Genomic DNA, 25,771 nt, shown 5'->3' with positions numbered 1-25,771 from the left:
GACAACCCTATCTATTTCGAGGTGTCGCCATCATTTTGGTGGTCTGCTGCCACGAATAGGAGGTCATTATTCCATCAAGAAATATATAATTAAAAAAAGCATGCACACCCAGATCCAAGCGATCAAATGTACAGCAACATCCTATGCCTATGCTTGAATCACAATGAAATTAAAACATGCAGTCAGCATGTGGTTAATATTCTGTGTTGCTCAGTATGCAACCATCTTTCACATGAACAGCTTTGTCTCTGTCTATCAGTCCAAAGCCCATTACAGTGTCAAAGACAGCCCAAAGTACTACTACATCTTCAAATATCTCCCCTGTTCAAGGGAGAGGCTATATATAGTGGTTTGGCCTTAGGTGTCTCTTCTTACCATGCGGGAGACTGGGGTTCGAATCCCGACCGGCACATTCAGAAATTTCCAAAAAGAGCCGATCTACAATCTGCGCTGTATGACATAATTCTCATACTCCATTCATTATAACACAGAGACGTTATTAGACACTAATCTATCCATGTCAACACGTCTTTAAGCCCTAGGAGTCTCAACAGTTATAAGTGACTACTGTTTAATATGGCTGAAGAGGCAATTCATTGACCACAGTTTTGCACAACTTTAACAACCCAGATCGATCGAAATATTAACCCACTGTGACTAATACACCATGACATAGGAGGATGTGCTAAAGATGTAATCACAGGTAATCACAGGGCTATCTGCTTGATATATTATAATAAAAAGTGCATACAGGTATTATGAATAAATTAATTGAGTGCTAACATTTAATGTAAACATACACAACAGGACAAAGGTGAAACAGTAAGCACAGCGCTGCAGGGAATCGAACCCTGTTCCCAGCAGAAACCAGGTGTACCGACTACCAGTGCTTTTTTGCCATGTTGACACCATATGTCCATAATTGCATGAAAATGTATGACAAGATACGAATAACCTGGCTTTACCAACACAGCTCTCCTTCGGTGTTTAGTGATTGACCTGTAATCGCACTATACCAGGGGTCTTCAACAGGGGGTCCGGGACCCCCAGGGGGTCCTCAGAGTTACTACAGGGGGTCTGCCAAATCTACTTCTCCCTTTTCTGAGGAGAACTTAAGCCAAAAATAGCTGATCTACAAGCTCACAACGCCTCCCGCTGCGAGGCGTTGTGAGCTTGTAGATCGGCTATTTTTGGCAAAGAGGTATAGGTGTAGAGGGAAAAAAGGGCAGACCAAGTACAAAATAAAGTCTAATCTGAAACACAATTTTATACAATATAGAGGGGGGGGGGTCCCTGCTTCATCTCTCTCTCTCAGCTAGGGGGTCCTTGGCCAGAAAACGTTGAAGACCCCTGCACTATACAATAGCACAGTGATTCTCAGACTGGGGTCCGGGGACCCCCAGGGTCCCCAGACTTTTATTTTGTATTTTCATATGGTATCAACATCAGCTATATAGCCACTATAAACCCTATACATCAGCTATTTGAAAATAGCTGATCTACAAGCTTGTTGATCAGCTATTTTCAACCAATCAGACCCTTAAACTAAGCTAAACACTCTAAGGAGCATGATAGTGATCAGTGAGTATGTTTATGAATCATTTGTCTAACATGGACTGTTGTTAGCTTTAAGCCCAAGCTGCAAGTTACAGACAGCCCAGTACACAATTATAAAACCCCAGATCGATCTAAAAACGATTCCACTGTATTCACCAACTCACCAGGTTATTTGAGCATTACATATTTTGCTTTAGCATGTTATAAACTGCCCTACAGAGCCTTTAAACCCTTTTTTAAATAGACGATGCTAATGCGCTAAATTTCGTTAGCATGGTCCTCCCTTGATCAAAGCATGACCAAAAAATCAGGCAGTTTTAACACACAATGTTACACGTGTTTAGTGGCGTTTCTGTGGAAAATAAAAGGCACTTTTACCTGTATGTTGCTGCTGCTGCTGCTACTGCTGTGTGACCACTGCAGCATACTATGCTGTCACAGTCAGTGAGACAGGTCTTAATGTCATCAAAAACATATAAAACATAAAATCAAAATGTTCTTGGGGTCCAACCGGCACCAGGAGACCGTCGTTATTTCATTGCCGTGCCTATAATTAATTTAGTGGCATATTAGAGTAGCATAGAGTTTCAGCCTTCATGTAAACAACAACAATGGCTGCCGTTGAGGAGCTTTTCATTGGCTGAGGAAAGGGGTGAGGGTCGGGTTTTCATTGGCTAACAGGTAAATGAGCCGAGGGGAAGATTTCAGTTATTTACAGTCCACCAGGGGCTGGGTAGGTAGAGCTATACCCAAGCACACTAAGCTCTGTACATTGACAATAGATGAACGTGATGGGTCATTCCCCCAAATGAATTAAAGGAATTTAGCTCATGCATGCACTTTACAAGTGGGCTTATTGTTAGCAACAGCCAAGAACACAGGAGTCTATGCCTGTAACTGTGTTACAGTACTAGATTCCAGGGAGACAGATTGCTCACATGCTGATTTTCCATTTCCAGGATTCGATCACATGACCTTGTTGTTCCGAGTCAAGAGCTCTTCCGACGGAGCTATTTAGACATAAGAAACATTGTACATTGACATTGCATGAACGTGATGGTCATTCCCCCAAAATAATTAAAGGCACTTGGAAGTGGTTTGAAATGAGTTGAAATTCTAATCAGATTTCTGAACACTCGTACGCTGAAGCTTGATTCATACTTTGTCATACAACGGTGTGACTTGTCGAAAATATCAGATCTACACGCATCAGTATTGACGCGTATATAGTATATTTTTATTTGGTTAAATATTTATAATCTAAAAAAAAAAATAGATGATTATGTAATAATTGTGACAGGCCTACTCACCACAACCCACCACAGTAGGCTGTATAAGTTATTCAGGTCAGCTAGTTATGGTACAAATACTGAGTGAAAACCCAGCTCCAAACACATTAACTTTCTTTTTTTTAACAGGGTTACATGCTGATATACAGTATCCTCACCCTGGCTCTAATTTGGGGACAACATAGAGTACAGAAGTCCTGACGTCACTCGTTCATCCCCTGGTTCGTAAAGTAATTTCTCTATGGAGAATAACATTGGGTCATCTTAGAATCGTCTCATAGAATAATTGTGGTCCAAAAATAAACAAACTGTCCTGGCTATATTGTCAGGGATGAGGTTCCGTATCGTTTATGATAGTCAATTTGATACAGTCTGTTTCTGGCGAAAATTTAACTAATTTGGCGGAAGTAACTTTATCGTTTTCTCACCGTCACCGACGCCGTTGATGCTTCATATCCATAAGAGTCAAACCGCCGGGATCATTTGTTTATTTTTGGAACACAGTTCTTATTTGACGCGATATTAAAGACGTCTATGGGAATTCAGAACGGGGGTGGAAAACCGCGAACCAGGTAGGATGTGTAAATTACGTCAGACTTCAGACCAATTATTTGTTTACCAACATTGAGACTGGGTGCACAGGTGATTGTTTCTTGCAATCAATTCTCAACCTGTTGTTTCGGGGTGCACTGGTTTCAGCACACCCCAACCCCCTCTTGTGTGTTGGCTAGTGCTGCGCGCCCTAGCGAGACCTGACAGAATGGGTTTGACGATTGTGCAGTATGGCGCTTGCAACCAGTGTGACGTCGTCTGTTAAGGGGTCTATAAACCAGATTCTTCTTCTTCTTCTTCTTCTACTTTGGTGTTTTATGGCAGTTAGCATCAGTAATTGTTGCATTACCAACACCTACTGTAATATATCTGCGACCATGTCACAGTGCAAACTAAAAGTGTTCCCATTCCCAAATCCCAACCTGTCCATTCTATGTTGCAGACCCATTTGTCTGCTGTGAATCCCTCTCTCAGTAAATTGTCCAAATCCTCTCCGCTGACATCCAACACGTCCAGGGATCTCCTTGCTGCATCTAGAATCATATTAATTCTTTCTGAATTGCCTTGTATATCCACCGCACAATTAATGACCATGGTAATAAATGCCAAGAATCTTTTCCTGTCCATGCAGATACCCTTCTCAGCTCCCTTCCCTCTTTCTATCTTTATTTTCGTTTTCTTTTCATATCCTCTTGTATCATCATTCTCAATATCACTGACAACTGAATAGCTGAATTTATGACCAACACTTAAACATCACTGTTTTCACCAGTTTCTCCCATTCTCAGACTTCCTGCTCTTTTAGTCCCACCCCTTCTCAGAATATGGTAGAATCTACTGTTGATTGACACCTGGCTCCCCAATGTCCATGAGCTTCGTATAAGTGTAACATGTACAATGCATCAGTATGGATACCATTGGGCCCTGCTGTTTAGCCAAGTGGTTAGTGCTGATGCCAGTGATGTGAGAGGCCAGTGTTCAGATCTCCATCTGCACGCTTGTCTTTGTTGTTTGATGCTCTCGAGGTAGAGTTCAAACACCACTCAATACTTAAATGAAATACATATATTTGAAATATAATTCATTTGTCAAATCAAATCTATTTTTCTTTCCTCTCTTTCATCCTCTTTTTGTTTCTAACTGTATGTCTCTCACTCATTTGTGATCATTTATTTTTTAATACATTTTTTCTACTGTTTGTCAGAAACCATGCTGGACGTTTTTTTTTTGGTTAAAACAACTTTTTTTTTTAAAGGTTAAAGCAATATATTCTGATAGTAGTCATTATAGATTGTTTGTTTAGTAACAGGAGTCTCCCTGTCTCTCCAGCTCTTTGATAAGCAGCAAATACATTTTCAGGTATAGGTGACAAAATGTCAGCCAATCAGGAGAGAGTACCTATTTTTCAGCTTCCTTTTTCTTAGTGTGCAGTTCCAATTTTGTCTGATCATTTCTTTGTGCCATCACTTCCAATTTCACTTGTTTAATCTGGATCCTGTCTGAGTTCTCTATTCTGATTGGATCAAATTGGTATCCTGACCTGAAAATGCATTGTCTGTTTAATAAAGAGCTGGAGAGAGATGGGGACTCATGTTACTGAACAAACACTCTATAGCAATGAGTACTAACAGAATATAGAGCTATTTATCACTTATTTTAACCCCCAAAAAATCACTTACCCTAACTTTAAGAGGAAAATAATTCAATTCATGGCAGTCATACAAAAGGTTGTAAATAACTAAATACGTAATATTGAATGTAATGGGGTTATTCCATGCCTTCTAATAGGTACAGTAGGTTCCACATAGCTCTTAAGCAGCGAAGGGACACAATTCTATTTTTAATTCTATCTTGCCAGCTGATATGATTGTTGCTACATGTGTTGCGCTATGACAACACCATTGTTGCACACAATCAGTAGTACTAGAGTTAAATAAAATGCTTTGAGTAAACACATCTTTAATTAAGACCCAGGGTGACATCATGAATTCAGTAATCAATGGTATGGCATTAGGTTATTATGTTACAAAAGTCATACTATATACTATTATACTACTACTTGTTGAAAAATGAAAAATAAAGTCTGTCAAACAGAGGCTGCTATGTTGTAAAAAGTAAAATAACATACAGTGTACTATGACATCTGCAAAAAATAATATGTTCTAGGAAAAATGATATTATAATATCATACAAAAATGAAAAGATAAACAGCACTAATAACGGCATTGCTTCCCTGTAGATCTTTGTTGATGATGCCGGTCTTTCCCAAATATGGAGGGAAGGTGGCACGATGGATCTGAGATTATGAATTCACAAAACGTGAAAACTATTCACACAAAAAACACAAAATGTGAAAAATGTAGTCAAGGTAGTCGAGGACTTCAAAAAGGTGGCCGGACTGCTTCGACGAAACAGGATCTGAAGGTCCCGAGGGCACTTGCCTGGAATGCCTTGCATGGGATGAGGAGAGTGTGGATATCTGACATGGAAGATGACTACGGTATGGGGACGAGACATTGACGCTCACAGTACAGCAGGAAAAGGCCATGGATGGCATCCACACAAGAATGCTAATGGCACTTAATTATGTCACATGGGTGGCCACATCAGACACGTGGAGGGCTGGGGCACTGATGGCCAACTGGTTTAGGCGTGTATCACATAGGCTTTGATGCCCGACAGTGTGTCCTGGGTTTGATTCCCGGACAGTGGATTTGCTGCATGTCACCCCCCAACACCAGTGGGTTTTTTACAAATATATTTTATGTCATAGAACAAAACGTGAAAATGTTTTAATCACAGACCTTTTTTTCAGACATTTTATCAAAAGAAACAGACTTTGAGAGTGCGAAGTGCAAACTTGTTTCCAGGTTTTGGGACAACAAACTTTGCCACTTTAATACACTCCCATAAAACAGGCAGTGGTGTAAAGTAATTATGTTCATTTACTCAGGTACTGTACTTAAGTACAATTGTGAGGTATTTTTTTACTTAAATGGAGTATTTCCAATTTCAATGCTTTTACTTCAACTCTACTGTACATCGTAAAATTGTACTTTTACTTTTCTGCATTACTATTATTTGAAAACTTGAGTTACTATGCAGATTTTGATTATTATTACTAAACATACATCAACCACTTCAGCCCTATATTCATTTTGGTCATTTGAAAATAACCGATCTACAATCTCACAATGCGTCGCAAATGCAACACATTGTGAGCTTGTAGATCGGCTATTTTCAAAAGATTTGAAAAGTTTTGAAATGGGTTAATGAGTACTTTCAACTTTTGGTACTTTAAGTACATTCTGATACCAATACTGTTGTACTTGAATTTAATTGAATTCCGGACTTTTACTTGTAACAGAGTATTTTTACATTGCAATATTGATACTTTTACTTAGTTAAAACATTTTAGTACTTTTTCCGCCACTGAAAACAGGTGGACACTTCTGTCTCTTAAGTTTCAGCCATTCATTATGATTCAATTACATGCCAACTTGATGTTTGATTCATGGCTATGTGGGTCAGTTTACCAGTATAAGTATGAGTGAACTACGATGAACCCTGTGAACCATCTCATGAGGCATATTTCAAGTTTTTGCCAACATTATATGAATTTTGTGGCTTTGATTCAGTGGGTGTGGTGACTTCCAGTCCGTCTCTCAGTCCACCTGTCTGTCCATTTGTCCTTGTCAGCAAGTGGTATGTCCAAGTACTGATCAATGGCTGTTTTGGTCAGCTCATGTTTTATCTCAAGTCATAAAGGACGATCAAGGACGATATGAAAAAGGAATTATCGGATATTCATAGCTTGATGTTGAAATGAGCAGTGTAAATCATAGCTACTACATGGTAGTTTCCTCAAATCTAACCTTTTACCTTGCAGTAGCAGGTCGGTGGCCGTGTTTATTAATAAAGGTCAGGTAATGTGTCTGAGGGCTATCCTAACTACTGTAAGACTATAAATATAGCCCCTTGAGATTTCTGGAGAGAAACATGAGACTGCCTTACACCACACCCCATATATCTCTATCTTCATCTCCCTCTATGCTGTTGCGTAGTCGTGGACATTGACAGCACCCATCTCTGGGCCTGACACTGCCTTGGATGGGACCAGGTTGGTTGCGGTAGAGGTTGCAGACTCCTCATGAGAAGGCAGTGTACGGAGCCCCGTAGCAGTGAGACCGAGCATAGAGGAAGGTGTTAGATGGGGCACAAGGTTCTTTAGGTCTTTTTAAAAGAAGAAAAGAAACAAAGTGGCCAATGTGACGTCGGTGTTTTGCTACTGATGGTGATTCTGGCTAGTACTGGGTCTCTGATTCTCTGTGTGTGTGTGTGTGTGTGTGTGTGTGTGTGTGTGTGTGTGTGTGTGTGTGTGTGTGTGTGTGTGTGTGTGTGTGTGTGTGTGTGTGTGTGTGTGTGTGTGTGTGTGTGTGTGTGTGTGTGTAACATTGCTCTGCTCTACATGCGCTTTGTAACTAACTGTTTTCCCTTCATCTGACTGCACTGGCAGTGTTTATGTCCTTTGTACATCCTGTACTTCTTATTATGTGGACATAAATAAATATTTCAAATGTGTGTGTTGCGACTGAGGCCGTGCACATGCAAGTGTGTATGTGCGTGACAGACTTGGCTTCCCCAGTCAGTAAGAAAAGCCTTTTCTTTTGGACATCTAAATTACAATAATCTAATCTAATTTGACAGAATAAAGTTTAATTGCATAGTACAATATGAGTCACATAAAAATTGTAATTATGATCCTGAATAGTCACGCATAATAAATATAGGATAGACAAATATAAAAAATAAATTAAATTAAACAATATTAAATGTTAAACAATGATTCAGGTAGGTAACCAGAAAACCCATGTTTCATTACTTTAAAGGGATATTTCACTTTCAAAAAAACTTTTGGTCATTTTATCGTCTGCTCAGGCTTTTGTGAGCCCCCCAGACCGTTTTTAAGTTGCTTTATTCAGTATTTAGATATATGATATTCATTTTATCAGACACGCCCCCTTCCTATACAAACCCATTATAACTTAAAACTCAATTTTTAACATGTTAGATTCATCAAAAACACCCGTCCTTGGTTCTGGTGACTCACCCTGCCCTCGTAATACGTGAGGGGGCCGTGTTTTTTTTATTACTTTTTTCATGTATTTAATGTAACTTTTTTATTGTATTTACATTTTTTTCATTTTCCAAAAAAAATATTAAAAATAAATGAAAAAAGTTATCGAAAAAACACGGCCCCCTCGCGTATTAGGAGGGCAGGGTGAGTCACCAGAAGCAAGGACGGGTGTTTTTGATTAATCTAACATGCTATAAATGGAGTTTGAAGTTATAATGGGTTTGTATAGGAAGGGGGCGTGTCTGATAAAATGAATATCAAATGTCTAAATACTGAATCAAGTAACTTAAAAATGGTCTGGGGGGCTCACAAAAGTCTGAGTAGACGATGAAATGACCAAAAGTTTATTTGAAAGTGAAATATCCCTTTAAGTTTTACCAATATAAAAGTAGAAAATCACAGTATCAATTCTCATTAACATTTTGAGTTTAAATTACATTAACGTGCAATGCTGTAGTGTCACCATAGTAACACACACACACGACTGTGTGCGTGTGTGCGTGCGTGGGGGGGGGGGGGGGGGGGAGGCCGGGGGGGGCCTGATAGAAAGACTACAAGATGGTTTGTCATGCTAGCTAGCTAGGTGGAAAACTCTGCATTCTAACATTAGCCCATTTTCTCAAAGGATTTTCCAAGGACCTTAGATCTTAGATCTTAGAATTACAAAAGGGCTGGATTATAAAGAACAAGATATACAAAATTATATCATGCTCAAATCACAAACCACCACCTAGCCTACCCTGTGTCAGATGGAAAAAGTCGCTGTGCGCGTTCACACACACAAACCCCAAAACACACACAGGCAGGATATTCATTTTGTGGCTTATTTATTTCCTAGGAACGAGGGGTAAGCACGCACATCCTAAAGCAGTTAATCCGGTGCTGGACAACAATACGTACATGAGAAAAACAGGGGAAGTCTGCACACCGTTTGAGCTCCCAGTGGAAGCATCTTAGTTGCCTAACAAATAAAACTAAGACTCTTCCACTGGGAGCTCAAACGGTGTGCGGACTTCCCCTCTTTTTCTTATTTATTTCCTACACATAAACAAAAACTGGCTGCATATTACCTGTTGTAGATACGGCCCTGCCCTCTCTTTGTCAATGACCTTGAGTTCATTCTTTTACCTTCACGGTGCCTTTCTTTCCGGAGAAATCAGCATCAAGTTCTTTCTCCGCCTCCCCCGTCGCTGCTACTATAAGACTTTACTGTTATAAGGCATAGACATTCAGACATCTTGTTTCAAGTTAAACTCAAGTTAATAGGATTAACAATTTACAGCCCATGAGTTCATTCATATCATGGCCTCAGAAAGTAATACTCAGTCTGTAATTTCAAATTCTAGTACTAAAGCTGCCCCTTTAGGGACACCACCTGGCTAATTCAAATGCTGTCCCTTGTAAATAAATTGAAAAAGTGACCAATACAAAAACAACAACATACAACCAATGGCTTTTGTTGGCTTAGTTTGCAGACATACAGTCTTACAATCTTACTACCGATTCTCCACCGTCTTTCTCTATAATCTTGTATTAGTTTCTGTTTCTCTTTAACCCCGACCTCTCTTCCATCATGTCCCGTCTCTGTGCCACCATCACATGACACAGACCAAATGGCTACACCTGGGTCACCAGAGGTTCCCACTGGTACACGTTCCCTCCTGCCGACTCTTTCTCTTTGCTCTGGCCTGCACATAATCCACCCAGCAGAGTCCCATTCAGAGGGCTGCACGTGCCTTCCATGGCATAGTAATATCTCTCTCCATCCCTGTCTCCATCTTCATCACCCTCCTCGGTCTCCTCTCCTTCTGTGTCGTCATTCTCCTCCCACAGCGTGCTCTTCACGTGGGTGAACTCGGTGCAGGGGTCCCAGCACACCGTCTCGCGGTGGTAGAAGTAGCTGAAGTTGGACACGATGACGGGCACGGGCAGCGAGATGGTGAGGACTCCGGCGATGGCGCACATGGAGCCCACCAGCTTGCCCCACACGCTCACCGGGGTCATGTCGCCGTAGCCCACCGTGGTCATGGTGACCACCGCCCACCAGAAGGCGTGCGGGATGCTGACGAAGACCGTGTTGACGTGGTCGACCTCGGCAAAGTAGATGGAGCTGGAGAAGATGATGACGCCGATGAAGAGGAAGAAGATGAGCAGGGCCAGCTCGCGCATGCTCGCCTTCAGCGTCTGGCCCAGGATCTGGAGGCCTTTGGAGTGACGGGACAGCTTAAAGATCCTGAACACCCTCACCAGCCGGATGATCCTGATGATAGCCAGCGACGTGCCGGGGGATTCGTCGTCACCCTTCGACAGGTCCGTGCCGAGCGTGATGAAGTACGGCAGAATGGCGCAGAAATCAATGACGTTCATGACATCCTTGAAGAAGCTTGACTTGCTGGGGCAGCTGGCGAAGCGCAAGACGATCTCGGAGGAGAACCAGCAGATGCAAATGGTCTCCACCAGGAAGAATGGGTCATGGAACATGCTGGGACGTGGGGCCATGTTTCCAGACACATTCCTGCCATAGGAGGACGCCTGGAAGAGAGGAGAAACGACAAACATGTATATGTTTATACTGTATGTATTATGTAAACTATAACCAAAAGGGTATGACAGCATCAAGGGAGAGTTGCTGCTGTTATTGCAAGTCACCATATAATGCCAAAATATAATATATTTATTTGTTAACCCATTCAATCCAGGAACACATCTGTGTCATTTTAGCTATAACCATTACTTTTTACTTTGGCTATTCAAAGACAGCAGATATACAAGCTCATAGCGTGGCACCGAGTGCCGGGCTATGAGCTTGTAGATCTGCTATTTTTGAAAAAATCCAGATTTTTTTTTCAAATCTTTTTTAAAGCGAACATTTGTAACTCAAATATTAGCTTCTGGGGGTCCCTGGAACTAAATATTTTGAGATGGGGGGGTCCGCGGCCAAATACATATCATTTTAGAGGGTGCTTGACGTGAAAAAGTTTGAGCACCACTGATATAGCAACATAGGTTTTTCAGAAACCTGTTAGGATTTAGAAGACATTTGTGGATGCGTTCCCGAATTGAATGGGTTAATATTGGTTATACAGAGTTTTGATATAGGCTTTGCACACAATAAGACAGATTAGGGGTGCACCAAGTTACATGAAAACTTGGTATAGTTGAATCATGGCTTGTAGGTCAATTGACCAATTAAGGAGCATATTTATACTGTATGAAAGAACCATGTCATTTAATACCTCATGAGGCACATGTCCGCTCTTTGTCAACATCATATAAATTAATTATCCGTCCTTCAGTCCACCTGTCTTTCTATTTGTATCTGTCGGAAATAGTGATTTGTTTATGACAGTCATAAAGCACGATTCAACGACAAGATGCAAGAGGAAGGATAGGATATCAATGGCTTGATGTTGATATGTGCAGCGTAAATCATAGCTAATACATGGTAGTGTCCTCAAAACTAACCTTTAGCAGGTCAGTGGCCATGTTTATTAATAAAGATCTTATTATGCGTTTCGACGGCTCTCCTAAGACTGTATATTTAGCCCCTTGAGAACGCTGTAGAGAAACATGAGACGGCCTCCTTACACCACTCCCCATACATTTCTCCATCTCCCGCTGTGGACATTGATAGCGCATGGACCCTGGGACTGATGCAGCTGGGAGGGGAGCATGATGTAGTAGTTTCCTGGCAGACCCCTCAAAGTTGCCTGCACAGGCAGCAACACCTACAGTGGTGTGTTTGATCATTTGTGTGAACTTGGCTCAGTCCTTTAAGACCGGGAACACTCATTTTAAGATTTCTTTGGCTATTCAAAAAATAGCAGATATCTTGTATATCTGCTATTTTTTTTAACAACCATGGAAGATTTGTGCAAATCTTTGAATATATATTTTAAAGCGAACATTTTAAACTCCGATCTGTGCTTCTGGGGGTCCCTGGAACAACATATTTTGAGATGGGGTCTGCGGCCAAATACATCATTTTGGGGACATCAAAAAGTTGGAGCACCACTAATATGGCAACATACTTTTAAGATTTGTAGATACTGTATGAATTTGGCCGCGGACACCCATCTCAAAATGTTTTGTTCCAGGGACCCCCCCCCCCCAGAAGCAAAGATTTGAGTTACAAATGTTCAAGATTTTAAAATGACAGAGATGCGTTCCCGGATTACACATTAAACTAACTACTGCAACCTTTGTCCCCTTTATGTTTATATTGTATTCACCCACTTTTTGCACCTTTTGCAACCCCTGCCCTTCCACTCTCCTCCAATTCAACGGTATCAAATTTAACAGTCGACTAAAATAATCATGCCATCTGCCTTCCTTTCTCTCTCAAAGGACAAGGTGACTAGGCCTATCTGGTAAGCAATGAACGGGAGGTGTATGCAAAGTATCATGATAAACAATTCCTGAAGTCTTTTTGTTCTCCAGATTTGTAATGCATCAAGCTAATATGCTGACCATTCTGGCTCCACATGGAGTTCATTGCTGTATTTATTTTTTACTGCTGTGTATCTTCACCCATAAGCAAACATGGACAGAACTGCATAGGACAGTGTTTCCCAAACATAGGTTTGTGACCCATGTTTGGGTCATGGTCACACTGCACCCATGGCAATTTGCATACCCTCAAATTAGATCCACGGATGATGCAATTGCGATGGCTCTTCACTAAGCCCTTCTCACCTGGAGGTGAGGAGCAGCTGTGTACGAATGTTATTTGTAGACTACAGCTTGGCATTCAACACAAAAGTTCCTGCCAAGCTCGACACCTAAACTTAGAGATCTGGGCCTGCACCCGAACATGTACAGCTGGACACTGCACTTCCTGTTTGGCTCTCTCCAGGTGGTGAGAATGGGCACATTAGAATCACTGAATCTCAACACAGGAGCCCCACAGGGCAGCGTGCTGAGGCCTCTCCTCTACTCCCTGTACACACAGAAGCCTGCGTGGCCACACAGCTCCAACTCCATCTTCAAGTGACACAACATTCATGGGCTTGATCATCAACGATGACAAGGGGACATGGCTAGATCACCGACACAATGGTGTCATGAGAAAAAACTCCCATTTAACGTCAAGAAGACCAAAGACTTGATCGTAGACGATAGGGGGGCAATAACAGAGCATGCCCCCATCTACATCAACAGCGTCGCAGTGGGGAAGGTCATTGACTTCAAGTCACTCAGCATACACATCAACGAGGACATCAAATGGGCCACATACACCATGCACATGGTGAAAAATGCCTATACTGCCTCAGACTGCTGTATCTCAGGAACGCCTTGACTCAAGAGTGAACTGATGGGAAATAGATGGTCAAAGGTCAAGGTCACTGTTACCTCAAAACACATTATTACATTCCTGCAAAACCTTCGCTACAGACTGGAAAGACACAGATGTAAACTGCAACTGGTTGGCAGAGGCATATACAACTGCGGGTGCGGTATTTCAAGTTTAAATGTTTTCCCCAAATTACTGAGCTCCAGTAGGAGACTCAAAGTGTCAACTTTGAGTCTCCTACTGGAGACATTAGCATCTTTCCGCCGGTCATCAAATTATTGGCTAAGGAATGCGACAAAAACAAAAAAATCTACATGGATTCAAGGCTTCATGGGTTGTGTAATAGATCCGGGAACGCATCTGTCATTTTAGATTTTAGCTATAACCATTATTTTATACTTTGGCTATTCAAAAATAGCAGATATACAAGCTTATAGCGCGGTATGAGCTTGTAGATCTGCTATTTTTTGAAAATTAAAATTTGTGCGAACGTACACATAAAGAGAACATTTGTAACTTAAATATTTGCTTCTGGTGGAACAAAACATTTTGAGATGGGGTCGGCGGCCAAATACATAATTACATAATACATAATTTTGGGGGTCCTTGGCATGAAAAAGTTTGAGCACCACTGACCTAGCAACATACGTTTTTCAGAAACCTGTTAGGATTTAGAAGACATTTGTAGATGCGTTCTCAGATTGAATGAGTTCATCTTATCTACTATCTTTGTTATGCATGATACCTTACTTCTCGCATTTCCTTCTCTAGCCTGAAGACGGGCAGCGTCTCCAGGCAGAAGATGAGGATGGACAATATGGTGACCATAACACTGATGATGGCGACGATGCGTGCTGCTGGCGAGGACTCGGGATGCTCAAAGAGCATCCATATTCTCCTCTGAACATCGTTGGTCGGCAGTGGCAGCTCCTCCTGTTTAGGGAAGCCTTCGTCCTCTTTGAAGCGGTCTATGATGTCCGCACTGAGCTCGTAGAACGCCAGCTCGTCCGTGAAGATGTCCAGCGGCACGCTGGCGGGCCTCCGGAGCCTCCCGCCCGACTGGTAGAAGTACAGGATGGCGTCGAAGCAGGCCCGGTTGCGGTCCAGGAAAAGCTCGTTGCGCAGGGGGTCAAAGTAGCGTATCCGCCGCTGGGGGTCCCCGAGCATGGAGTCGGGGAACTGGGCCAATGTCCGCAGCTGGGTCTCATAGTGCATGCCTGACACGTTGATGGCGAGCCGCTCGCTCAGGGCACATCCCCTGCACAGTGTCCCAGAGCGCCTACGGCCCTCCCTCTTCTCTTTGGTGTTGAACTGGTCCTTCAGGTGTTTGTCTTTCTCTCCATCATCGTCTTTGGTTATTTCTCTGCCTCCGCCCTTGTCGCTGCTCTCCATCCCTGCTGGTGTCTCAGGTCTCTCTCTCTCTCTCTCTCCTCGTTTATTTGGACTTTGGTTTTAAAGAGGTCCGTAGGCCTGAAAGCAGAGTGATACTTCTATGAGTGGATTCATTTCAACAGTATCAGTTTTGTTAATGGCCTTCATATGGTGGAAACGTTATAGATGACATTAATAGAAGCAGGGGTGGAAAGGGAGATACCACGGTAGTCTGCTATAGTTAAGTATACTGTATATGTTACAGTGAATTTGGAAAACCAGGAAGTTTGGAAAATCATTATTCCACATGACATTTAATTGTGAACACAGATCATTAAAAAAAAGATGTTTTGTTTCATACAGGAAACAGAAAAGCTAGTTCATAGTGTCTCTCTGCGTGTATATGTGCGTGTGTGTGTGTGTGTGTGTGTGTGTGTGTGTGTGTGTGTGTGTGTGTGTGTGTGTGTGTGTGTGTGTGTGAAAGAGAGAGAGAGAGAGAGAGAGAGAGAGAGAGAGAGAGAGAGAGAGAGAGAGAGAGAGAGAGAGAGGGGGAGAGGGGGTACCTAACAGGAGTGACCCCAAATCCTATCATTGCACATCCCTCAAAAGCCAAAAGATCCACATAGATTGTGGATGTGCGTTCTCTTTCTCCCCCCCGCCCCCCCCCCCCCGACATGGAATGGTCAAGGCAGATGGCTGCCCAGTGGCCACCCAGAGCCTGATTCTGCTCAAAGCTCTTACATGTTATAGGGGAGTTTTTCCATGTCCCTGTCCCCAAACATTCTCAGGGGGGAAACGTCTGTACTGTGCTGTAAAGTGTCTTGGGAAAGCTTGTGATATGACTCTATTATAAAAGTTGAATTGAATAGTGTGAGAATACATTATATATAGTTCTGCTAAACATTGTAGACTCAATATATGAGCATTCGAAACTGGTGCCAAGCTATTCCATCCACCACAGCTTGCCAACTCAGACGGCGTGCTTGTCAAAGCGAGGCACCATGGCTGCCCTGCACTGGCACTCACTATAGTGGCTCTGTGTTGGCATGCCTGCCTTGTTTACAAGTGATCTACAAAGTCACTATTCTTTATTCAGTTGAGAGTGACAAAAAAACAAGCACTCCCCCTCCCTCACCTCAGAGCATTCTGAGGGACCACTCTCTGGTGAATGTCAGTGTGCTTGTTTTCTTCCTCTTTTTTGGGGGCCAAAATATTCCCTGGTCTACTAGGAAGTTTTCAAAACTCACTTGAGTTGAGTTTGAAAACTCCCTGGTTTTCTAAATCCACTGCGACTGCGACTTTAACCCCCCCCCCCCCCCCCCCAATCTATCATTACAAACATGCATATTCAAAAAGTTTGCTCTGAATCCACCTGACCATATCTTGCTGTCAGGGGAAAAAAAGCACCAAAAGTCATAGCAACACACCCAACTGTATTCAAACACATAATACGCACTGTTAGCACGCTATTAGCAAGATGAAAACAACCACTTACCAAGTAATATACAGCTACTCACAGACACTATCGAAAGGATGAAAGGTCACATAGTTTGTCTCCGGTGGAACATCGGGTCTTCTGTCTTTTTCTCTGTCATCATGCTCGTCTGTCCCAAACACACACCTTTGTCTGGCCGTCCGCGGTCCTCCTGATGGATACTCTGCAGGTGTCCCCCTGCCAGGCCTGTACAGGTGGAGCCCCTAATGTGCTCACACTGTGTGTGGGACATCCACACACAGTCTTGTCCGGTCCTTTGGATCTCACGTCCTAAACCTCACATTACGAATGTTGTGAACGTTGTGAATGCTGTCCTCTTGAAATCCAATCCCTGCCGGTCTCTCTCCAAACCCCTCCCAGCCCTGTCCCTCTCTGGTATTTGTTTTTTTCAACTGCCAACGTAAGTCAACTTAATTTAACCTTCACCCTCCTAACATAATGTCACTTGCTACCCACTTACCCAGCACTTTGTCAAGGTAACTGTAGTTCCCTTCTAATAGGCATGGGATACTCCCACCCATCAAACAGGGGTTTATAATTTATATTTTATTACAAATGATTTTCTTAATCTCACTGTATATACTGTATCACTCAATATATGAGTATGTAGGGTGAACATATGAGTGATACAGTAGGGGGAACATATGAGTGATACAGTAGGGTGAACATAATGATACAGTAGGGTGAACATATGAGTGATACAGTAGGGTGAACATATGAGTGATACATACAGTATGTGAGTATACTGTTACTTTTATTACAACTTTAGTAAGACTACTTGAATGCAGCTCTCTTGAAGTAACAATTACTAGGTTACATATTTATGTACGGTGAAAGGGCCAATGGTGCACCCTGACCATAACCATTTAAATTGCAATAGACCATAACCATTTAAATAGCGACCAACCATTACTGTGCCATACATTTAATTTAATATTCAAATTCATTGTTATTTAAATATATATTTGCGTTTGAAAATAACAATCAATCCTTCTCCAATCACATGTGTGTCAACCAATGCACAGTGCTGTCAGGTCAGGACCATGTTCTAACACCAGGGGGCAGCAAAGTATTGGATCAGTGCTCACTGGACTGCAGCAGGTGCCCATTTCATTCAGTCCTTCACTGGTTCTCAACATCGGGTCTGGGAACCACCAGCGGTCCAAACGGGCCCTTTGCGGGTCTGTAAGGCAGAGTCAGAGGTCATCTCTGGGACCCTAATCTACACTGCAAAAACTGCACTGTTCATTTAACTTAAGAGTGTACAAATGAAACCATCTGGTTCCATTTGTACACTCTCACAGTTACAAACTCGTGAGGGTCCGTTTGGACCCCCTGGTGGTCCCCGGACACTACGTTGAGAAACAGTGCAGTACTTGACATAATTTAGCCTGGTCATTATCAGTACCTAAACACCTTTTTTTGGTGTCATTGATTTGTATTTCTCTTTGTTGTTTTGGCCCAAGTTTGCCTTGGCTTCAGCAGATGTTTCTAATACTCTACGAGTATAGTCGGAAAAATAATAATAATAATGATTTGTCTGTGTCCTCAGGAAGGTTATACAATACTACCCACGCAGCCTTATGCACCGAGTGTAGCATATAGGCAGTATCTGGTATCAAAGACATGAGACCTTTACACGATAGGTCAGCCATAGCTAGGCCACTTGATCTTGTACTGAGCTGCGGTGAGAGCGCATAGTGCTGTTACCTCATCACCCTTGAGATGTCACGTGACAGGAACACAGTTGAGCTCCAAAATACACGCTGCCTTGATAGTACAGATCTATATTTGATGGGCCTCAAATTGCCTCCCAAATGTAGGTCTGTTAACATCAAGGCATCTCGCTTGGCTAAGGCGGGTGAGGACTTTATGCATTTAAACTTTAATGCGTTTCTCACGTGAAAGTGGCCCTCGAGGTGGGGTCCTTGGGGGGGTTTCCGGGGGACCCCACCAAAATGAGGAACAGTTTAATCTCACAGTTTTTTTCAACCGTTTGGAAGTTAAGAGAAGTTAAGAGCTCCATCCATTTAGTTAGACAATGGACAGATGGCGTCATCTTGTGAGGTTATTACAACAACACGTTCACGTCACGTTTTGTTTGTTGATAAAGGCCAGTCCACACCAATGCAACTCTTGGTGTGGACAGGCCTTTTAAGGATGACTATTCAGATCATAGGTTTCACTCACTCCACTGTTATCTCCCCACCTACAGGATAGACAGTTGTATAATGATGTACTAAATCTAACATAGGTGTCTCTTGCACAAAACCTTTTCAAATGGGAGTCTGTATCAATTTGGGAGTCCTTGACATGAAAACGTTTGAGAACCACTGCAGTATACAACAGATGAATGAGTGGTCTCCCTGACCTGGTTGGTAAATGTCATCTTTCAACTCCTTGATGAAAAGACTAACAAATCAAAACATGCTTGTTTTTTAAAACTGCATAGATTGTTGTTTTCTTTTCTTCTTTTTTTTTTTTACATTAAATCAAACTAATTCACCTACGGTACATTGTATTTGTAGATTGATATATTATATTGAGGCCTTTCCTGGCAGTAGCTACCATTAGCGCTTTGTTTCTAGTGTTGATCAGTAGGGAACATATAACAATATTTACAGTACAAGAAGACACATTTATATCAGTCAGAAAACTGACACAAACTGCACTTCATTGATATAGCTTTTTTCTCATTTATTTTAAGTTCATTTCAATGATTTTAAGCAATTTTCATGTCTTTGAAAAAGCATCTCATGACTGTTCATCTGTTAATTCATTCAAGCTGCTATGGAGATTGATTCACATTAGATCGCATTGACATTCATACATTTTAAGTCTCATTAGTCGAAATATGTTCAATTATGACACTTTATTGATATGTTTATATTCTTTTCTTGAAAATATAAAAAGATAGATCATGAACATTCCATTGAAATATACTTTATACAGTTCTTGATGAGTTAGTTGTTCTTTGTGTTCCAACGTTTAAAAAATAAAATCCGGCATTATCCGGCAGATACTTCAGTGACCACCATCTTCTCCCTTCATTTATTCTCCTCCTACGACCACAGTACAATGAAATAGTACCTAAGTCTGTTTTATGAAGCATGATGGCATGTAAGATGGACCTAAAACATCCTTTTTTCTTTCATCTTTGGAATGCATGATGCATGTGTAAATCATGATATTGGGAAAAGCGTATAGTATATGTGTATAATGTATTTGCTAACATATGATGTTAAGTAAGTATCTTTAAAAAAAATATCTATCCACTATCCACTATGGTATCTGTTTTTAAAACAATTTCCATCATTTTGTTAGTATTAACAAAGTTAGTATTCATATCCAGTTAGCCTCGTATTCAAATTTGGTCAGTTATCACGGTTACTAAGTCAGTTAGCAAGTCATGAAGCCACTAGAGATGTGCTTTCAATTATCTGAGCTGATGACAGAACATCAGCAACTCTGAGAGTGTACGCAGAGTAAAGTCTGAATTATGCTGGGTTGCGTGTGGGGGTCCCGCACCAAAGATAGCCAAACTACAAGCTCACAACACGCCTCGGCTTGCAGATCTGCTATTTGAGATGCACGACATAGCACACAACCTAGCATAAATCAAAGGGAAGAGTCAGTCATCAGTGGCATTAACGGTGCAGATTGCATATCCTCAGTTCAAACAAAGAAAACCAAAAAGAACTTTGTCAAACAGAAATCATGAATGTTTTAGCTTTAAAATGTCAGGCACACAAAGTAAAGGAGTAGGACTTGTGGAGGTATACCATGGCACATAAAGCCCACATAACACTTTGTCAATAACTACAGCATCAGGCAACAGTACTTTGAAAACTATACACACCAATATTGAGTGTAACAGTGGTAATTTCTGACCACATAAAGTTATATTTTTTGTTTCATTTGGTTATGTGAGAGTTATGCAGCCGATGGCGACTCCTTTGCCATTAACCATCATCTATACTCCACCGTACAACCGGGTTGAATAACGTGGTCGTATATGTCAAAGCATAAATGAGGCTGAATGGTTCAGAAGCAGTCTTAAAAGGATAAAACAGACTTAGCACTCCGATATTGTATCTCATTCCGTTCAACGTGACAAAATCAAATGGCAGTATTACGCAATAGGAAAGGAAAGACATCTTTTTCAGCCTGGCGTGAGGATGAGAATCCACAATGTACAGAATGAAGCAATGGCAAACTCAACAATCAGTGATGCGGAAACAAAATCAAACAGCAATACTTTTGCTAAAATCTCAAACTGCCAGGTGAAGCACAGAGTTTTGCAAGTGTGCACACCATTCTGGGTTATAAAGCCCCATTATAGTACTTGGTTGTGCGTGGGTGTCATGCAGCGAAAATAGCAGATCTACAAGCTCACATGCTTTGAACTTGTAGATCTGATATTTTCGGTGCACAGCACGTTGCGCAACCAAGTAAAAATCAGGTATTAGCCTCTGAAATATTCATAGACCCCTCACTTTGTGACCCCCAAAACCAAAGTGGCTTAATGCCTTCTAAAATAGGAACCGACATTTCTAAAGGTAAAGGGGAACAAAAAAAGAATCCTGCCGCTGACCCTTTTTGCAAGTAGACAAAAAGTTCTAGACCCTGTAAAACCAATGCAGACCCAACAAAACCCTTGAATTGTCTCTTGTCTATATCACCCTCCTGAGTCTTGTCTACTGGTGATCCTCAAGTTCTAATGCAACCTGGTACATGGACTGAGGCCCACTTAACAGCTGCCTAAGTGCTAACATATACGTTGCCGTGCGACCGTGTCACTTGACGAAAATATCAGGTTTCCAACTGAAAAGCATTAAGGTTGTGCGAGTCTGTGCGACAAAGTATAGATTAGGCTTCAGGTTAGCCCTGGACCAGCCAGGGCGTTCAAACACTCTCACGGATGACCAACCACAGACGAGATACTCGGAGAGCCACCATGTACGACCCGACCTGCTCAACAGTGGGACGTCTTGATACATATATTTCTACGCTACCCTTTAATTTCCACTCGGGTGGCCACTGGCATCTGTCAACCAATTCCTTCCCTCTTTCTATTTATAAAGTACTTCAATGACATCAGTTTGGAAGCTCTGCGTCGTTATATATGGGGGATGCCCCGCATGACTTCGTCGAGTGCTGCGGCGAGCTGCCAACGAGCCAATGGGACGACGGCAACACCATGAGATTAATGGCGGATGCAAGACCTAACCACCTAAAAACAACACATACGAGCTACCTCTACACACCCATGCTGACACCGTTAGAGTGTGAGTAGTGTTCAGTTGTCTCTCGAAGGAAGACGTTGCTGCTCTACAACACGGCACAGTGTTAATAGTTATCGGGACTGGAGTCATGAGTAACAACGAAAGGGAGTTTAAGGGGTACGTAATGTCAGGATTGCCCCCCCTCCCCACTCCTCAAGAGAGTGACAATCAAATCATAATGCATGCGCTTTTTTTTATACATATCACTGTGAGGTGTTCACATTATCTTTATCTATATAGTAGAATTTCTATTATGGAAGAAAAATAAATGAGAAAACCACCTACATCCACACACACCGTCAACACACCTGAGTCCTTTATAAGACACACACACTTTGGGAATGGCAGTTGGTTCCATCATGCAAACCTGAAATCTCTCTTGACTATTGGCCATTACAGTATCTCTCTTGAACAATCAATGGATTCTGATTGGATGTACTTCAACTTTGACTCCCACCACGTCCCTCCTGAGGAGCAGTGGAAGAGGACTGCCTATCCCAGCAAAAAAAAAACTGCCACGGGACATCCAAAGACTTTACGAATCTCTAGACAATTAGGCATAGGAGATGGCCGCGTGGAGCTCCGTTTGCCCTGCTACAATCATATGAAGGTTCATGTATATTATTGCCAAAGGAAAAAAGCAAGCTTTTTAGAATTATCGCCCAGCACTGGTGGAGAGTAACTCAGTAAATGTCCTTGAGTACTGTAGTTAAGTATTTTTTTTTACCATCTGTACATTACTTGAGTGTTTGTATTTTTGGATACTTTCCACCACATTTCAAAGACAAATATTTTACTTTTAACTAATTTCTAGGAAGTGAAATAGTACATTATGAATTAATCACTTATGCCCTATTTCTAGTGACAATAGCAGATCTACAAGCTCACAACGCAAGCTTGTAGATCTGAAAAAGACATGCATCTAAAAGATGCATGTCTAAAATATCAGAAACAAAATGTACGTTGTATTTTGTCCTTTGAATACTGAAGCATTTTTTTTTTTAAGTATTGGACTACTTTAACTCAAGTACAACGTTTGACAGAGAAACTTTAACGTGTAGTTGCGTCATATTTGTCCAGGAGTATCTATACTTTGACTCAAGTACTGGGGTTGCGTACTTTGTCCACCACTGATAACTGTCGACCAGTAAAGCTCCTGTATAGTAGAGAGCTGATGTTGTACAAGTGCTGCTGCTACGACAGTTGTGCAAAAATGAATCAAGGGAGGAGAACGTGTAGTTTGCAGGTGATAACAGAGGGGAACATCTCCAGTCCTATAGGTAGGTCTTCTGATTGAATACGTGGTAGTGGTGAAAATACGCTGCTCAATGCATAAGTATCACAACGCAATAAACGAAAACCAATGGCAATGGCAGGGGTCCAAAATGTCGGAATGAGGACAGGATTGTGGGGCAGTAGTAGCAGAGAGATTTCATCAAACTAAACATAGTTCAGGGTGTACTTTGCAAACATACAGGTTTTCAATATTCACATTTTTTTTTCAACTTTTCAAAACAAAATATAGCTCTTCTCTTTCATTATAATCTTTTTTTTTTAAACATTAATTGCATATAACATTTTTTAAATTCATTTTATATATATTTTTTGTATCTCTAGCACCCTTGTCTTCAACTAAGGGCTTGCAGAAAAGACAGTCATGCAGAGTAGTCATGCTGGTAAACAAAGTTACAAAAAATGCATTCTTTTTTTTTTCTTCTTCTTCTTCATTTGTTTATCTCAGCGTCCATCTTTAGTTGACCCGCGTGTCTTTCTTTGCACGCATGAGTCTGTCATTGCTTGTTGGGCTTTCTAAATTACAAACATTGGTTTCCAGTGCTCGTGGGGATGATGACTCTCACCCCTCGCAAAAACCTCTTTTCCCCTGTGACTTTGACTCCCTTCCGGGATCCCAAATTCACAATTCACAACTCTGCATCGGAATTTTCTTTTTTTTTCTCCTTCCCTCACAATCCGGCCTCTTTCTTCCAATGACCTTCCTCTGAAGCCATTCATAGTTGATTTGTTTATCAAAATATAGATTTGTTCTCTTTGTACACTTCCTACTCCCACCCCCACACACTTTTCCTGTAGGTCCATTTCTTCTGGGTTGCCTGTGTAGCTCATGGTCTCCTCTGTGGGCCATCCTCATCTTGACGTAGGCTAGACTTGCCCTTGAAGCAGTCGTTGGCAGCACGAGGGGACAAGAGAGGAATGGGGCAGTATATATATAGGAGGGTTTCTCGTGCCTGATTGGCAGTGTAGGCCTTTTGTGTCTTGGGGATCGCTTGCCCGATTGGTCCCTTTTTCTCAATCACAACAGAGGGTAGCCAGCTAATTGGACACTTCAAGAATGTCCTTGTGGTAGAGGCATCCTGTGCACTGTAATTTAAGCAGGCCCATGTCCCTCTTTTTAAGCAAAAGAGGGATAGTGGTCTCTGGGCTTTGAGCTTTGTCTCGTTCTGGCATGATTGATGTGAGCAGAATGTCAGTCACACATGACTGCTTTTCTTTCTTTTTTACATGTGCTTAAGGAAAGGGGTTAACTAGAGGCAGTTTAAGGACTTACTATTCACTTCTGTAAGAGGAATTACATTTTCTACTTAGTACCAAACAGAAGCAATGGCAGTATCAACAAGTGTGTTCAAACTTCACCTTAAAATGGAATATTTGTCCTACTCTATATTACATCACACAAAGCTCATTCAGCAAGTGCATGCCACTGGACATTTTTGGTGTCTCACATCGATTTTATGGGAAAGTACACATTGGTACATGAGAGACATAATGAATAAGGCTTTGCCCACCATTTAGCTTTTGTGAATGCTCCTGTGAATCTGAACATGACTGACTTGGTCTGAGCTGATGCTACTGTACATGTGCTTTTTGTTGACGGTCACAAGTGCTTTTGATGGTCTTGATTAAGTGTGGCAGTAAGGATGGCAGTATTCTTAATCTCATGGAAGTAAATGGAAGACTTAGGTTTAATGATAACTGTTACAAACTTGGAAGGATGGCTATTATAATGATCCGCATGTGCATGTGCATGTGCATGTTAAGTCACTGACTTATATTGTTTTTTTCACAGAATCTGACACATTTTTTGGAATGTTAAGGGTTTTGATGAGAAAGGCTGATCCATTGTCTCTCATGTAGCCTACAGTATATGTTAAGGAATCCAAGAGGAAAGATGACATCTAAAAAAAATCCTTTCAATGCATAAATTCCTTTCTTCAAACTGACTGGAAAGTCAAGTTATTTCCCAGCCAACAAATGCTACAGTATGTTAGCAGAGATGCTACATTGTTCATTCAGTCCTTTGTGGAGCCATGTGGTTGTTCGGAATCTTTGCTCAGCTGATCAGCACAACAGATGGTGGTTGATCATCGTACAAGGTGGCAAACATAACGATGTCATAGTGATGTCATCTGGAATGTGTTATTTGGGAGTAAATTTCTCTCCAAAGTGTGTCAGTGCAATGCTCAGTCAGTTTGTCGAGAAAAACAAAAGACAAATTGGTCAGACGGTTGTCAAAAGGTGTGGCCAGAGTTTTGAGAGGCTGCTTTGGTAACAACGTGAAGAGCAAACCACGTTTTCTTTTTTCTTTTGTTTTGTTGGGTTTTTTTTCCTTCGTGATTACCTTCTGGTCTCTCTCTTGTCACGCCATAGATCTCCTTTAAACTGTCGATCCGTGTCACATGTCACTTATGTGGCTCCACGCCGCTAATTTGTGATTACCGGTAACTGACTCTTCTTTAGAGAAAAGGCGAATGCTAGAAACTTAACACTGTGAAG

At 41.6% G+C, this 25,771-nt stretch overlaps 2 protein-coding genes across 2 annotated transcripts in view; both read right to left on the bottom strand.

Annotated features, from left to right (window-relative positions):
- Window positions 1-9,556: 9,556 nt before the first annotated feature.
- Window positions 9,557-16,935, bottom strand: LOC311059794 (potassium voltage-gated channel subfamily A member 1-like). Its single transcript, XM_084077860.1, has 3 exons — window positions 16,695-16,935; window positions 14,579-15,298; window positions 9,557-11,067 (listed from the first exon to the last, which is right to left on the bottom strand). Exons 2-3 carry the CDS (start codon window positions 15,218-15,220, stop codon window positions 10,153-10,155), a joined length of 1,557 nt encoding a protein of 518 aa, XP_083933986.1. The 5' UTR covers window positions 15,221-15,298; window positions 16,695-16,935; the 3' UTR covers window positions 9,557-10,152.
- A 3,116-nt stretch (window positions 16,936-20,051) lies between these two features.
- LOC311059793 (voltage-gated potassium channel KCNC1-like) overlaps window positions 20,052-25,771 on the bottom strand; it is a gene marked incomplete at both ends in the record, with an annotated part of 52,321 nt that continues 46,601 nt past the window's right edge. The window contains one exon of the mRNA XM_084077858.1: window positions 20,052-25,763. The remainder of the gene's footprint in view (window positions 25,764-25,771) is intronic.

This window comes from Gymnoscopelus microlampas (assembly GCF_963454915.1).
Source record: "Gymnoscopelus microlampas genome assembly, chromosome: 14".
NCBI classification, from domain to species: domain Eukaryota; kingdom Metazoa; phylum Chordata; class Actinopteri; order Myctophiformes; family Myctophidae; genus Gymnoscopelus; species Gymnoscopelus microlampas.
The sequence above is the reverse complement of the archived record's forward strand: the minus strand, read 5'-3'. Positions and strand labels throughout refer to the sequence as shown.

Excerpts from the sequence above, each read along its gene's own strand:
- LOC311059794 (XM_084077860.1), bottom strand. The coding sequence starts at position 15,220 with ATGGAGAGCAGCGACAAGGGCGGAGGCAGAGAAATAACCAAAGACGAT. Across the intron at positions 11,068-14,578 it reads TAGAGAAGGAAATGCGAGAA|GCGTCCTCCTATGGCAGGAA; the intron begins GTAAGGTATCAT and ends CCTCTCTTCCAG.